Below are 17,057 nucleotides of genomic sequence, written 5' to 3' on the forward strand. Positions count from 1 at the left end.
AGAAAAAAATAAACACGTTTAAAATATCTTCGATTGTGTTTTATTCGAATTTAATAAATTTGATTAAAATTCTAATAATACAATTGTCTTTCTCTAGTGCTACGAATTTCTCCGAGACGCCTTAACGGCTATTAAAGGCAAATTAGCTCCGGACGGTTTTCCTTTCACTCCGGTACATACTTTCGTCGTTAATCCGAAATCAATCACAATGGGACAGCTTTACGGAGAGTTTGATTTGCAAACTCACGAATGGTATTTTTTTTTTTGTAATATAATTAGATTAATAAAAGAAATACATATAATAGAAAGTCTTGAACAGATAACTTATAGATAAAATTTTGACAATTGAATAATCAAATTGATTTGATGGAACTAAAAGATTTGCTTCCCTTTTAAAATGCTTACAAGTAAAAGAGATGGCAATACATATATTGGAAATTGCGTACAACATAATGAGTGATATTGTCTCATGGTATTATGTATATTATAACAAAATAGTTCTTCGTTCAACTCCTATAAACATTCGTTGAAGGTGAATTTGTATAAATACATGATAAAAATCCTTTTGTAGCTATTCTTGCAAGATAATCTAGTTACGATTGCCTGGTTGGTCTAGTGGCTAGATATCAGATCCCGAGAACCTGGGGTTTAAGCCAAAGTTGTTCGGTTTTTAGCGAGTCCTGAGTCTGGTTGCAAGTGTGCATACTCCCGTCCTTCAGATACCACGTGAATCAGTCGCCTTAACTGTTTCTGGTTATGTCGGATTACCATAAATCCGATTTTGAGAGTGAAAAAATATAGAGTGCATCTGTTTTTGCGTACACGCACGTTGTGTCATGTTCTACGCAGTTGGATAATCTCTCTTAATATTGGCTGCTGTGGCCATCATCATCATCTATAACAATAATATCCACCTTATCTTACTATTATTTCAAAGATTTAATGTGGTATTTAAGGAACAAAATTAATTTTTCACAGGACGGACGGTATCCTGTCAAGTTTAGTTCGTGCTGGTATAGCGGTTGAGGATATGGACAAACGGTGGTATGTTTTCGATGGTCCTGTTGATGCTGTGTGGATTGAAAATATGAACACGGTAAGTTTACTATTTGATTTGTCAATTTCAATCAAATTTAATGTTGCAAGTTCAATATTTGACGGGCCGGTTGGCGTTGTTGGTAGATACTTGCCTTTCACGCCGAAGGTTGTCAATTCGATTCCCACCCAGGACCGACATTTGTGTGCATGAACGTGTCTGTTTGTCCTGAGTATCCTTTGTATGTATTTACAAAAGAAAAGTTGTATATGTAGTATATCAGTTGTCTGGTTTCCATAGTACAAGCTCTGCTTAATTTTAGATCAGACGGCCGTGTGTGAATACCCAAAAAAACCCAGGATATCATTCAAAATATCATATCTAATTAATACGAATATTTTTATTTAACAAAATACTTTTAACCTAATTTTTTTTTAATCGTGGTTGGTCTTAAATCTAATCATTTTTTGTAGGTATTAGACGATAATAAAAAGCTGTGCCTATCAAGTGGTGAAATAATGAAGCTGACAGATAGACAGAGAATGATATTCGAAGTAGCTGATCTGGCTGTAGCGTCACCGGCCACTGTATCACGCTGTGGTATGGTGTACCTGGATACGCAAGTTGTAGGTCTTCAGCCACTCGTTAATGCTTGGATGAAGAGCAATTTACCATCGGTTAGTATTTTTTTATGTTTCTGGAGCAAATGTGAACACGTCGTAGCTTAGACCTTTACCTGGTGGTATGGCTTTGGGTAAACCCGCCTTGAAGTTACAACATGCATATACTTTATATGGTCTAACAACCATCTCTATTAAAAGTACTTATATTTTCCAACTTTCATAGTTGTATATTCAGTTATTTTATATATAAAATAAATATTCGGAGTCAGAGGTCCACCACCAGTATTGCTAATGTAAATAAAAACCCTAGATTTATATAATACTGCAAACCCCCACCGATCCCATATCTTATTTAGAATTGCCACCAAAAGCATGTTAAGGTGGTGCCCCCAACCTGTTCGAGGCTAACCTCTACTCTAATTGGTCATGACGAAGACGTACAATAAAGAATAAATATGTAAAATTTAAACAATATAAACAAATAAAATGAAATCAAAATTTAAAAATATTAACAAAATTATTATTATTCTTGTTCTGTCACTTCCTTCGACGTTTATAAATATACAGTGCTGGATTAACCACATAGCAAAAATAGCAATAGCTTGAGGCCCCACGCAAACGGAGGCCCCGCATATTAAAACTCACTCATCTCTGCCTGAGCGTAATTTTTTGAGTGAAACTTATTAAGACGTGAATTTACGTGATGTCACAAAAACGTGAAACTGAAACGTTACATCTTTCCCTACTAAGACAATCCACGTCAAATAATCACTTTCGAAATTGAAGCAGATAAAAAATGAGTTAAGGAATACTATGAGTCAAGAACGTCTGAAATATCTCGCTTTGATGTAAATAGAATATGAATTGCTCACGGAAATTAATACGAATAAATTATTTCTAAATTTTCCTACATGAAATCTAGAAAATTACTTTGTAAAAGCTTAAAAAATATAATAAGAAACAGATACAAAAATATAAAATATATACAATTAGCTAATATAAAATTAGCTAAAAAATAATATACCTACTTTGTAATAAGTATAAACTTTGAAATATGAATTAAAACTAATAATTTGTGTAGTATCAAATATCAGTAAGGCCAGGCCAATCTCATCTCTGGCCTTTTGTACTTGTCAGAGCCTAAACGGGCCTATAGTAATCTATTGTAAGATTAATCACCCACAACATTGTAACCTACACAGTGGCTTAAATTTAGAATAGCAGGGTTGGCAAAATGCCCCTGACCCGACGGCAGCCCAAACTCAGAGCAAGCTCAGAAGTAACCTAATATTTTTAACAAATCTAGTCGTCAGGACGTCGTTATATTGACGACTGATATTTGCACTGTAATATTGACAGACTGGTCGTCAGGACGCCGGTATATTGACAGGTGACATTTGCACTGTAATATTGACGGACTGGTCATCAGGACGCCGTTACATTGACAGGTGACATTTGCACTGTAATATTGACAGACTGCTCGTCAGGACGCCGGTATATTGATAGGTGACAGTTGCACTGTAATATTGACAGACTGGTCGTCAGGACGCCGTTACATTGACAGGTGACATTTGCACTGTAATATTGACAGACTGGTCGTCAGGACGTCGTTATATTGACAGCTGACATTTGCACTGTAATATTTATAGACGAGTCGTCAGGACATCGTTATATTGACAGGTGACATATGCACTGTAATATTGACAGACTGGTCGTCAGGACGTCATTATATTAACGACTGAAATTTGCACTGTAATATTGAAAGACTGGTCATCAGGACGTCGTTATATGGACAGGTGACATTTGCACTGTAATATTGACAGACTGGTCGTCAGGACATCCTTATATTGACGGCTGACATTTGCACTGTAATATTGACAGACTGGTCGCCAGGACATCATTGTATTTACAGGTGACATTTGCATTGTAATGGTCGTCAGCGGACAAATCAATTAAAGTAAGACACAACTAAAGACCATATTCAAATTCAAATAAATTATTAAGATTTCAAAGCAATCATTTAATTTTTTGTCGAGGTGCATTGGTGGTGCAGACTAGCTAATGGTGTATTCTATCTACTGGAAATTCTATGGCTCGATCTTTGAAGTTAAAATCTTATTAATAAATAGAACCCACAGCAGATTCGTGGGGGAGGCCTTTGTCCACGTCGAACGGGCGTGCTTTGGCTGACATGATGATAGCAGATCAAGGTCCCTTCGAAAGAATATGCTACGGACCCGCGCTTGCTTAATCCGGCACTGTATATGTATATTTATATAATACCGTAGCCGGCATGGGATGACTGGCAGATGTGAAACTTCAAAATTGATAGTAATTGAAATAATTTGTAATTAACAAAAACCAATAAAAGAACATGGACTAAAAACATACAGTTTCGTTAATTAAATAAATATATTTATTATATTATTACACACACACACACATACAAAGATACAAGGGAATAGAGAGTGGAGGCGGATAGGAGGCATGTCACGGCATACGAGTTCTTCCCAAGGGCGCACCAATAGATATTTCACATCAAAAACGTGTTATTATCATTTCAGATTGCTGATAATATTCGAAAGATCCTTCCAAACCTAATAACAACGTACTTGTATCCAGCCTTGTCTCTAGTACGATTAAAATTGACTGAAATTGTAGCGTCAATAGATTCATCTTTGGTGCTAAAATTCCTAGAACTCTTGGATTATAGATTGAGGCCTCTTACTGGTAAAGATGATAGACCGCCTCCTGGTGCTGCCTTTTTAGCTATGATGCGTAAGTATACAGCAAAATTGCTTATGTATATATTAATTAAGTTTGTGACGAAATACCTTCTACGTCTGCCATTCTAAAGTACATAATGCCTCTTTGAATGATAGATTTTTTTTAAATCATAGGTAGATGAACGGACAAATAGGCCAAATGTATGTATTTTAAAATGGCAGAATTACGCCCATCCACCTACAAAAACATAAAAAAATTACTTAAATATTTAATAATAATTATTCTTTTTGTATCTATAGCGAAATTGGCTCCCTGCTGGGTGATTTGGTCAGTGATCTGGTCCGTGGGTGCAACTTGCGATCACAATGGACGAACTATCTTCTCGAACTTTTTAAGAGAGCTCATGCAGGAAAACGGTACAAAGCCACTGTTCCCTAAAGAAGGCCGAGTCTACGACTACACGTAAGAAAGATAAACTCTGCTTAGGTTTTACGTATTAATTTTTAGAACCATTAGGCTATATCGTCTTATTATTATTTCTTTTAATTTATGCCAGTTGTTGACACCGTCAACCGCAACCACTGAAAATCAATGTTGGTAAAACACCTGAATTGTTATTGCTATTTTCGTTTAAAGCATATTTATTTGATTCAATTGTTTTAACCTTCAGATTTCCGCTTACCGATAGTAAAATTTTCTACGAGTTGCAATTCAGTAGCATTTGATTACTAGTTACAGATCAGAAGGTTCAGAGGGTGGATCTACCAGTTATCTGTCTGATAGCTGGTTGGAATAACTACGGGTACGCGACCCCGGACTGCTCTAGCTACTAGTCTCACATTCCTGTATCTTCCGTGATCACAGTATCCTCACCCCTCTCCTTGATACGCTGTTTCCCAAAATTATCCCAGCGTCACGCCCTTGCTCCCACATCCCACGTCCCAACGGCAGAGACGTCAACACCGAGTCTCTTAAAAAGAAGGAAAACTAATATTAAGCCCGGAGTGGTGCCTCCGTTTAGGCGTAAGCCATTTACCTGCGGCCAAACCAGCACCACACGTATTGACTCGTCATTCCTGCGGACCCTGCTGGGGAGGAGGAGAGGGTGGCATGGGTACTGGGCAAGCCCGTGTTGCCATAAAGTCGCCTGGCCCAGGCGTAGCAGCATCCACGGAGAGGACACTTCGCTTACCTGTCTTGCAGGTGGAAAACAACACGGAGAGTGGCAGTCACCGGTTATAAGTCAGCACGAATAGGCGTAAGTGTGGACGCCAGGGGCCACTCTTAACAGTAGGAGGATCCATCGTAGATCCATTGATCAGCTACCGCCTGCTTTAAGTCGGGCAGCCCCCGATCAATAAGGTACTGATCCGCCTCAGCGTTAACTTGTTCCGCCTGGGTAAACGGAACACAAGCCTTACAGCTAGACGTTGACGTTGTGACATTAACCACCTGCTCAAAGAAACAAAAATCTCAAAACCCACACCAACGCTGCTTACATGCGCTTTGCGATATGGAATGTCCGAACGATGAGGACAGGCTTCCCGAACACCTACGGAAGCTCCGATTGCGCCCCAGAACTGCGCAAAACTTACAGTATTGACGTTGAGCTTAAAAGGCTCAATATCGATATTGTAGCCTTACAAGAGACCAGAACTGAAGACGAAGGGTCTTTGCGTGAAGCTAACTACACTTTTTACTGGAAGGGCAAGAGTTCCTTGGAAACACGAGAGCATGGTGTAGGTTTCGCGGTTCGAAACCATCTCATCAACGCCATAGAGACACCTGTAGGCGTTTCCGAGCGGATTATGGTCTTGCGTCTAAATACAAAAAGCGGCTTTGTCACGCTAATTTCCGCTTACGCACCGACGCTTAGTTCAAAACCTGAGACCAAGGATCAATTCTACAGCCAAATCGATGAGACAGTGCGCAGGGTAAATCCAACTGACAGACTGCACATTTTGGGTGACTTTAATGCCCGCGTTGGTCAGGGCACATCAGCCTGGCCTGAATGCCTCGGTGCACACGGCATAGGCAAGCTTAGCTACAACGGACAACGATTGTTGGAGTTTTGCTCAAGGCATCAGCTGTGTGTTACCAACACCTTTTTTAAAGGCAAAATGATGCGGAAAGTCTCGTGGATGCACCCTCGATCTAAACACTGGCACCAATTAGACCTTGCTCTTACAAGAAGGAGGGATCTACGGGAAACGCTCCACACGCGGGCGTTTCACAGTGCCGAGTGCGACACCGATCACAGCGTCGTTGCTACTAAAGTCCGACTTGTCCCTAGGAGAGTCCATTGTTCGAAGCCACTCGGTCGAAAAAAGATAAATCCTTTCAAGACTCGTGACATGGAAGTAGTGGAGTCATTTGGGGAACTCGTCCGCGAAGAAGTTGCAACTTGGGACAGTACGGCATCAGCGCAAGTCGAATGGAAAAAAGTCAAGTCTCTTCTCACCGACACTGCAGGCAAGGTTTTTGGCTATCAAAAAGCAAAATCTTATGACTGGTTTCAAGAAAATGAGGAGCACTTACTTCCCTTGATTGACTCAAAACGCCAAGCCGCTTTAAATTTTCGTCTTAACCCTTGCGATGCGACGCGTGAAGATCTCACGAAGGCAAAAGCCTCACTCCAGCGTAGCACGCGTTTCTTTGTAAATGTGCATTGGACAGAGCTTTGCCAAAGCATCTAAGCGTGCGCAAACGCGGGGGATATTGGCGGGGTGTACGCGGGCATCAAAAGAGCTCTTGGACCTACTCCAAAAAAGACGGCACCTCTCAAGGAAACTGACGGTTCTGTTATAACAGACAGCACCCGTCAGATGGCAAGATGGGTAGAATACTATAAGGGGCTCTACTCGTGCCCAGTGGATATTCAGCCAGAAGCAGTGGAGCTTGTCCCAAATCTGGCAACTTGGCACGAGCTAGACGTTGCACCCACAGTAGAGGAACTTTATCTGGCCGTCAAGAAGCTCAAATGCGGAAAGAGCCCCGGAAAAGACGATGTTGTCACCGAAGTCGTCAAGCTTGAGTGTCTCGTGCCCATCCTTCATAACCACCTGGCTAAGTGCTGGGAGGAAAACTACGTCTCTCGGGATATGCGAGATGCTAACATCGTCACTCTTTATAAAGGCAAAGGCGATCGTGGCGACTACAACTGTTACCGCGGAATATCTCTTCTTAGCATCGTCGGTAAAGCCTTTGCTAGGGCCATTTAAGGCAAACTACAAAGGCTCGCTGACCGCGTATACCCTGAGGCACAATGTGGTTTTAGGTCCCAACGGTCAACTGTCGACATGATATTTGCACTCAGACAGGTACAAGAAAAGTGTAGGGAGCAACATACCCCCCTAGTCATTGCATTTGTAGACCTAAACAAGGCTTTTGACTCCGTGAGCAGAGAGGGGTTGTACTCGGTTCTTGTCAGAATTGGATGCCCCCCAAAACTCCTAAGGATAGTGCAATCGTTCCACGAAGATATGGAAGTCACCGTCCTGCACAATGGCAACACATCCACGCCATTCGAAGTACGCCGTGGTGCTCGTCAAGGTTGTGCACTGGCCCCCACCTTGTTCGGAATATTCTTCTCGGTGCTTCTGAAGGTTGCTTTTGGAGATGAACAGCAAGGCGTCCACTTGCACACGCGAACCGATGGTAGGCTGTACAACATCTCAATGCTCAAGTCCAAACGCCACAGAGAGGACCTATTTGTAGATAGTCTCCTCTTCGCTGACGACGCTGCCTTCATTGCTCATGACCAAGCTCAACTCCAGAGTCTAATGGACAAATTTGCCAGAACGTGCGACCTCTTTTCAATGTCCATAAACTGCAAGAAGACCGTTATTTTAGCGGAAGGATGTTTAGAGCAACCAGTCATCTTGCTTAACGGCGCACCTTTACAGGTGGTTAACAAATTTTGCTACCTTGAGTCGCATTTGTCGAGCAATCTGTCGCTTGATGCAGAGATCGACTTCCGCATCGGCAAAGCAGCCTCTACGTTCGGGAGACTCTGTACAAGGGCTTGGGATAACAGACACCTTACGGTAAAAATGAAAATGCTTGTTTACCAATCATGTGTCCTAAGCACACTCTTGTATGGAGCAGAAACGTGGACAACGTACGCAAAACAAGAACGCCGACTAAACACTTTTCACTTGCGCTGTCTTCGGAACATTCTGGGCATCACATGGCAGGATCGCGTGACTAACGAGTCTGTTCTAGGCGAGGCACAGCTGCCTAGCATCATGGCCATTCTCAAAAAAAAAACGGTTACGGTGGCTGGGACACGTGCATCGAATGGAGCAGACTCGTCTTCCAAGGCAAATACTACTGGGAGAGGTTGTGGATGCAAAAAAGTCTGTTGGGCGGCCTATGCTCCGTTACAAAGATTGCGCTAAGCGTGATATGGTTGCGTTTAACATCCCTAGCAATCGATGGGAGGAACTGGCAGAGGACCGTGCCAAGTGGCGACGCCTTATTCACGAAGGTCAATCAAAGCATGACAATGCCTGGTTTAAAGTACTAAAAGATAAACACACTATGCGTCATGAGCGGGCGTCAAACCCCCGCCCATTTGGGGACGCATACACTTGTCGGAAGTGCGGCCGAAGGATCCTCTCTCGCATTGGTCTTTTCAGTCATGAACGCAAGTGCCTTCGCGATGCCGCTTAAATCACTGTTCTGTCAAAGATGCAGAGGCCTATATGTATGTACAGATCAGAGGCCAACGAATAAAGGATACTAGGGAAACATATATATTAGTTACTATTTTTAGCAAACAAAAAAATTACATGAAATAATGACAGATGCAAATATAAACCTTTCAATAAAAAAATAGAAAAGAAGGAAAATTTTATTATCCGAATAACAAGGAAAACGAATAGTTCTCGACTAGAATAAACGGGCTTTTATATACCTTACCAGAAATTTACGCTGTTACAAATAAATTCATCGTTTTTTTTAATTATATTACAGCGATCTCAACTATTCATCTAAGCGTTTTTTTATGGAATATTCTGAAACGACTTAAAATAAAATATATTTCATATATATATTTATATTTTATTTTATCATAAAAACGTTATTTATAGCTTGCATGATGGTGGTTTCACTGACCCAACCGATGATGGCGAACCAGCTAATCCATATTGGTATAATTGGATGGATAATCTCGAAGAGTATGAGGTTGACCCTGAGTGGCAATATGCAGGTATGCTTTGCAACCCTTATAGTAATAGCGTGTAAATCTTCGACTGCTGGATTAATATCCTATATCTTGAGGCGGTTTGAGGCTTATTTCACAACACTGCACCATTGTGGGATGGTAAATACACATGTGAAGATGTTCAACTAATACGTAAAGATTTTATAACGATGGTTTTCCTTCACCGTCGACCAAGAGATAAATGAGGCCGCCTCAATATTTAAATATTGAAAGAGTGTATTATGGGTTGGCTTTTTTTTACGAAGCAACTGAACCACGGATTTTATTTCACATAGTTTATAAGATGGTAAATGTACTGGTTTGTATCCGTTAAATCTACATGGTATTTAACGAGACAAAATTAGAGGCCCCAAGATGGACAAAAAGGATCTCAAATATCACGGACATCTTGAGATATTTATTTATTTAGTAACATTGAGTCATAGATATTCTACCGCAAAACAGCAGTACTTGTTATTTTTGTGTTCCGGTTTGAAGGGTGAGTGAGCCAGTGTAATTACATGTACAAGGGATATAACATCTTAGTTCCCAAGGTTGGTGGCGCATTGGCTATGTAAGCGATGGTTGACATCTCTTACAATGCCATTGTCTGAGGGTGACCACTTACCATCAGGTGGCCCATATGCTCGTCCGCCGTCCTATTCTATAAAAAAATGTCTATTTATATTTCTATTTCTTAGACATCGAAGTTCCCACATTAGACAATGTTCGTTGCGCGGCACTACTCGGCTACAAGATTACCAACTATAATCACGTCATCTGCGTCGGTCCAACCGGCACTGGAAAAACTGTCACTATATCATCAAAACTATCTCGAGGGTTACATAAGAAGTTTATTTGTGAATTTCTTGTGTTTTCTGCTAGAACATCTGCTAATCAGACTCAGGTATTAATGATTTTTCTATTTTTAAAATATTATCTAAATATCATAACTAAATATATTATGATTGACGCTGTTGGCTCTTCCGTTTTTCCTTAGTGCTTCAGGAATGTTTGCAGAAAGATATATCGTTCGATAATTCGCAAAAAAGTACTTCTTTGCTAACAGATTGCGGACAAGTTCCTATAGTTATCTTTGTAGCCCCCGCTAGTTTATTGCAAATTTAGGAATTTGGTCCTGCACTTAAACTCTAGGTCGAGAAAATGAAAGGTTATTCTTACGAAAACTTTTCAGTAGCACGAAGTTTGTTAGTTGGTAGTATTAACACTCCTGCCTCGAAAAACACGTAAAGCCCTTGGTTTTGATTTTCCTGTCCTGTATTTGAATTCTCCGGTCGTGTCGGATAACCATCTTATTGGACTGTGTGAGTGCATTATACATTAGGGCGCTACATCCAACACACTTAACTAGTTTCCGTTGAGGTTGACCACCTTGACCAAAATCGCTCAAGGGAACGTCGTAACTAAATAAATCTTATAAAATAACTAACATTAGTCTTTAAGTTTTAACTCTCATTATTAACCCAAATTATTAACAAATTGGACCTTAATTGAAAAACGAACAATTGTTTTTATATATATACAACGTAACCAAAATGCAATTGTATATCAATTTAACGCTTATTTTCCTCTTCTATAAACTCTATATTTCTTCATAAGAAATACCAATTTCAATAATGTTTTTTTTTACTTTGCCATAAGTTGCAATAATGATAATTTTGAATTTAAATTGTAACCAGGATGTAATAGACAGCAAACTGGAGAGACGTAGGCGTGGAGTATTTGGTCCACCGCCAACGAAACGACAGGTCTTCTTTATAGATGACCTCAATATGCCTGCATTAGAAGTATATGGCGCTCAACCACCGATTGAACTTCTACGGCAATTTATGGATTTCTCTGGTAATTATTACTGACAGTTATATTTATAGTAGAATTAAGTTTATGTCAATTATTCGGATTTTTGTTTGATTAATCGATAAAACAATATGAAATTGATAAAAAAACGTGGAGCATTCCTTGATTTCCATGCAGGGAAAAAATATAATTCAATTTTATTTAATATATAACTTAATTGTTAGAAATCAGTAATAGTTTCTTGGTGGTTCTTCCCTTGAGAATCTACCGAACGGGTAATAATTTTAAAATTAATTGAATCTTGTAAAACGATGACGACGACGATTTAAAAGTGCCCACTTTAATGATTTTTTGATAAAATTAAAGGCTGGTATGATCGTACCAATATTGGTGAATTCAAGACTCTAATAGATGTTGGTATGGTTGCTGCCATGGGTCCTCCCGGTGGAGGTCGTAATCCGGTTACAATGCGCCTGATGAGGCACTTCCATTATATAACATTTACTGAAATGGAATATAGCAGCAAGGTAGCGGAAAGAGAACTTATATAATAAATATCTAACTTAGAAATGTTATTAAGTGGACGATCTTGTGAGAAATATAAAGTATCCTTTATATCAGTCTATGCAACCTTCGAACTTAAGTTGCTTTGCGCTTGTAGTTAGACTGTCACTCACCCATCAAAACAAAACCCAAAACAATTCTAAGTATTTAGTTTGGTACACATTTTTCCCCGTCTTGGAAATCTATTTGGAATTTTTATTGACATAAAAATATGATCATATATTTTTATTCAAATAAACTTTTACAAATATTTATCACAATCTTACAAGGATTAGACAAGTAATATTCGTTTTTATTTTTTCAGTATGGTATTTTCAATACAATTCTCAAATCATGGACGAGAAATTTCAAGGACGTAACTATACAAGAGAACTCATTCCTTAAGAGTTCCATTGAAGTTTTCAATTCACTGGTAGAGGAACTTTTACCAACGCCAACCAAATCCCATTACACTTTCAACCTCCGAGACCTGAGTAAGGTGTTCCAGGGTATACTGATGATGGATCCCCTAAACATAAAGGTTGGTAAATATAAAATTAATTATTATAATGAACTCAATTGAATTGCCTCTAGTTTTAAGTTCGAATTTTGATACTAAATATAGATGAATGATGGCCGTTAGGCCTTATTTATCAGCGTCGCTTATTGTTTGTTTAGTTAAACAGTGATTTCTCTCTGTCTGTCATATTGATTTGACATTCTAAAGAAGAGGACAGTATTGTTAATCATCCGCTAAACAACATTTATACATAAAACGTTAAGTTATCAACTCCCCTTCATAAATTGGATTGTTGCTTCAGAAAAAAAAATGTCATAAGTCTTAGCTACTATATTCCTATCAGCGTCATTTTACGATTACCATCTGCTATAGGAAGAAAACGATGTGATAAGGCTCTGGTATCATGAACATCAGCGCGTATATCAAGATCGACTTGTTAATATGGAAGACCGGATTTGGTTTGTTAAGTGAGTTGGGCTTTGTATAAGTAAAATCCTTAGTATTTTTGTGTTCCTGTTTGAAAGGTGAGTGAGCCAGTACAATTACGGGCAGAAGGAGCATAATGGGTCGGCATTGGAAATTCGCATCTCTAATTTATTTATTTATTAATTTATTAAGGACCATTAGGAGTCACTACACGTACTCATGAAATAATAAAAACACATTCAGTCTTAACATAAAGTGCGCGACTCTTGCCACTCTCTCTCCCTCTCTCTCTCTCTCTATCTCTCTCTCTCTCTCTCTCTCTCTCTGGCCACAATATGCAACAACATGGTACAATATTCATATTTTTTTTTATTACTTAAAACAGATTACATATAGAATATTTTTTATAATAATAAAAATTGCTAACTATGAAAATTGTTTTAAAAAATATTAATAACATTGGTAATAAAGCAACAAAATATTATAATTGACGAGTGCACTAATTTAATATTTATCACATCACATTAATAACATATAACAAAATAATTTAAATAAAAAAATAATTAATACTAATGAATTAAAAATAATCAAAAATATTAAATATATAATAAAAATAAGGACATTCCGTTGCAAACACTTCAAACTCATAATAAAAATACGCGTCACCGCGAGGTGAGAGTGAGGTGTCGTTTGAAAGGGGCAACCAACCCCTATAAAAAACAACCCTTATCAACCCCAAATTATCTCAATCTCATAAAGATCAATCCGCGTTAAAGTCAAAATAAGTCGTATTTTCAGTTTACACTGGTTAGATTACAAATATAATTTATATTTACAAATATATATCCTGCAAGATATTAAGCGAATAATAAATAGTTTACTTTAAGTTTTTCTATCATCTACATTGTTTTGTGTTGTTTATAGTTTAATACTGTTATTTAAATTTTACTCTGTGACAAATTACGCGTATATTCGTAAAAAAAGTGAGAATTGGTTAATAATCGATACATAAATACTGAACTTTCAAATTCAAAAATAATCTCTATTTAAAGGATTTTATGTCTGTTAAATTCCAGTTTGCTAAATAAAAAGATTCGTACCGAATTTAATAAGAAATCCAGCGACGTGATCGGTGGAAGGTTGATGCTGTTTGGTGATTTCATGGACATAGGAGCTGATGATAAGAAATATGTTGAGATTACGGATAAAGAAGAGGTTATATATAAATTATAATTTTCTTGTAATTATTTACTAAAAACTTAGTTATTATATTTAGTTAAAAGATGAAAGCCGAGATGGCCTAGTGGTTAGAACGCGTGAATCTTAACCGATGATCGTGGGTTCAAACCCGGGCAAGCACCACGGAATTTTCATGTGCTTAATTTGTGTTTATAATTCATCTCGTGCTTGTCGGTGAAGGAAAACATCGTGAGGAAACCTGCATGTGTCTAATTTCATTGAAATTATGCCACATGTGTATTCTACCAACCCGCATTGGAGCAGCGTGGTGGAATAAGCTCCAAACCTTCTCCTCAAAAGGGAGAGGAGGCCTTAGCCCATCAGTGGGACATTAACAGGCTGTTACTGTTACTGTATATTTTCATATATATTCTTATTTATTTCTTATTAAACGCAGCATACCCTAAAATAATTACCTAATGTTTAATAATAGTACTAAACTTTGTTATAGTTTTTTATCTATCATGAATAGTCTAATTTTATATTATTTAACAGCTCGATGAAGTTTTGGCTCATTATTTGAGTGAATACAATCTGGCATCAACCGCTCCATTGGACCTGGTTCTATTTGAAGACGCCGTAGGGCATCTCTGTCGCTTGGCTCGCATCATGAGACAGCCTATGGCAAATGCCTTACTGTTAGGTATGGGAGGTTCTGGTGAGTTAATATCTTTCGTGTTTAGTAATTATTGAAGTTTTATGGGAACGGGAATAATCCGTTATCCGTAACAGCCTGTGAATGTCCCACTGCTGGGCTAAAGGCCTCCTCTCCTCTTTTTGAGGAGTTTCCTCTCTTCTTTCTTCTTATTCACAAGAAATTCACATGATTGATATAGAAATATATTCGTATAAAGCAGCAATTTTAACAAAGGAAGTAGCTGTTGTTTTTTTTGTACGCATTAGTGATCAAATTTTCTGTTATTTCTCTTAAGTAATTAAATGGAAAAGAGAAACTAACATAAATCTTAAGTTTTTATTATATATATATATATATATATATATATATATATATATATATATATAATAAAAACTTATGATATATAATTAAAAAACTTATGATATATAATTAAAAAAGGAGTTACCAACTAATTAAAACATAAAGTGCACTTATAACACAAACATATAAATTTCAAACAATGGCATGTACAAAGTTAAAAAATCCGATAACGTATTAGTTTAATTTATTTCAAACAAAAAAAATAATTTGACATAAATTTGAAATTGTTATTTACTTACATAAAAAGGAGTCATATCGACTCCTTTTTATGCGTTGTAGTATTAAAATAAAGATGTATAAAAAGTTTTTGTATGGTTTTCTTCAAAAATTGATGTCGCTGTCCCACCAAGCCATGTCCGATTAACTCCAATGATTTTTTTTGAGATTGGATTCATCTACTCGGCTTTAAGCGACAAGTGATTGTAAAATTATTAAATTTATCAGGTCGCCAGTCATTATCCCGCCTCGCAGCCAGCATGGCGGAGTTGCAATGCATGCAAATTGAAATAACCAAATCTTACGGTCAGACCGAATGGCGCGACGACCTCAAAAGCACAATGATGAAAGCTGGTGCTGAAAATCGTGGAATTGTTTTTCTTTTCTCCGATGCGCAAGTAAAACAATTAATTTTCTGAAAAATATTGACTATTTTATTTTGAATGTGTGCTCTTAAAGGTCTTTAGGTTGACGGAAATTTTGCTAAATAGCAAACAATTATAAAAAATTGTGTTGAATGTTAAAAGGATCTGCGTCAAGTATATTTTACGTCAGTGTTTCCTCGAGTTTTTTTTTAATTAATTGCAACGGTAGTTCGTAATTGAGTAACGGAGTAAAATGACTTAAAACGAATAAAAACTAGCCTTCAAAACGAGATCTCTTGAAAGAACTAAAGCGTTTTCGCAAAGGCCTTTAATTAGCAATGGCAGAGCAACAAAGGTAAATTGTAGGTACTCGTAAACTCCTAAGAGCTTCTCCTTATACAGGTGAAAGAATGTATGTTACGACAAGTTCTTTCAAAGCCTTAAGTTTGCCTAAAAAACTAAAAATTAGCGAAACTGCTGGGCTAAGGCCTCTGGAAGCTTACCACGATGTTCCAATGGGTGATTTATTTCTAACGATACATGTAGGTTTCCTCATGATGTTTTCCATCATCGTTGAGCACAAGATGAATTTTAAACACAAGCATATGGAAATTCCGTGGTGTTTGCCTTAATTTCAAGTGTACTAACTTTCGGAACATAAAATTTTCTAATATTTAATGGTTAAATATCAATATAATTGACTCTATTGACTTCGCCTTACTTGTAAACGTCATTTAGCTTGTGTTTATACAATCATTGAACTTTCTCTCTCATATTTGATTTAACATTAAAAGAAAGAAAAAGACAACACTATTTATCAAATTTCTTTCTGAGCAATATTTATTTCATGTTATTTTAAATTAGTGTTTGTTCATATTTCTTTTTTAGATAAAAATGGAATCGTTTCTCGAAGACCTAAACAATATTTTGAGTTCAGGCGATGTTCCAAATATATATGAAGCTGAAGATTTAGACTGTATATATATGTCTGTTCGTCACGCAGTCATGGAAATGAATTTAGCGGCAACTAAAACCAATCTATTTGCTTGTTATCAGCGTAGAGTTCGGAGCAATTTACATATCGTTGTCGTTATGAGTCCAGTCGGTGAAGTAAGTTTATATCCCAACTAATATATGCGGAAGTGTTTGTTTATATGTTTGTTATGCTGCCACGTCTCAACTACTGAAACCTTCATCATGAAATTTTGCGTACACTTTGTCAGGACTACAGATAAGGACATAGAGTAACTTATATCTGCCTTTCTCCAGGGTTATAGTGCCTAGGGATCCAAAGTCCTTAGGCACTTTAACATTAAAAACCCCTGTTTCCAAAGTGGTTTG

The 17,057-nt window shown here is 37.6% G+C and overlaps 2 protein-coding genes across 2 annotated transcripts in view; one reads left to right on the top strand and one right to left on the bottom strand.

The window, feature by feature from the left end:
* LOC126778443 (nephrin-like) overlaps positions 1–17,057 on the bottom strand; it is a 337,695-nt gene that overhangs the window by 239,959 nt on the left and 80,679 nt on the right. The window lies entirely within an intron of this gene.
* The window catches only part of LOC126778412 (dynein axonemal heavy chain 1-like), an 89,161-nt gene that overhangs the window by 41,311 nt on the left and 30,793 nt on the right, over positions 1–17,057 (top strand). The window contains exons 40-54 of the mRNA XM_050501911.1: positions 98–252; positions 979–1,096; positions 1,510–1,713; positions 4,224–4,437; positions 4,686–4,848; positions 9,480–9,598; positions 10,294–10,499; positions 11,293–11,455; positions 11,777–11,937; positions 12,279–12,494; positions 12,846–12,940; positions 13,976–14,114; positions 14,634–14,796; positions 15,580–15,749; positions 16,605–16,826. Of these exons, the coding sequence (XP_050357868.1) occupies positions 98–252; positions 979–1,096; positions 1,510–1,713; positions 4,224–4,437; positions 4,686–4,848; positions 9,480–9,598; positions 10,294–10,499; positions 11,293–11,455; positions 11,777–11,937; positions 12,279–12,494; positions 12,846–12,940; positions 13,976–14,114; positions 14,634–14,796; positions 15,580–15,749; positions 16,605–16,826 (2,508 nt within the window). The remainder of the gene's footprint in view (positions 1–97; positions 253–978; positions 1,097–1,509; positions 1,714–4,223; positions 4,438–4,685; positions 4,849–9,479; positions 9,599–10,293; positions 10,500–11,292; positions 11,456–11,776; positions 11,938–12,278; positions 12,495–12,845; positions 12,941–13,975; positions 14,115–14,633; positions 14,797–15,579; positions 15,750–16,604; positions 16,827–17,057) is intronic.

Source organism: Nymphalis io, chromosome 26, assembly GCF_905147045.1.
Source record: "Nymphalis io chromosome 26, ilAglIoxx1.1, whole genome shotgun sequence".
NCBI lineage: Eukaryota > Metazoa > Arthropoda > Insecta > Lepidoptera > Nymphalidae > Nymphalis > Nymphalis io.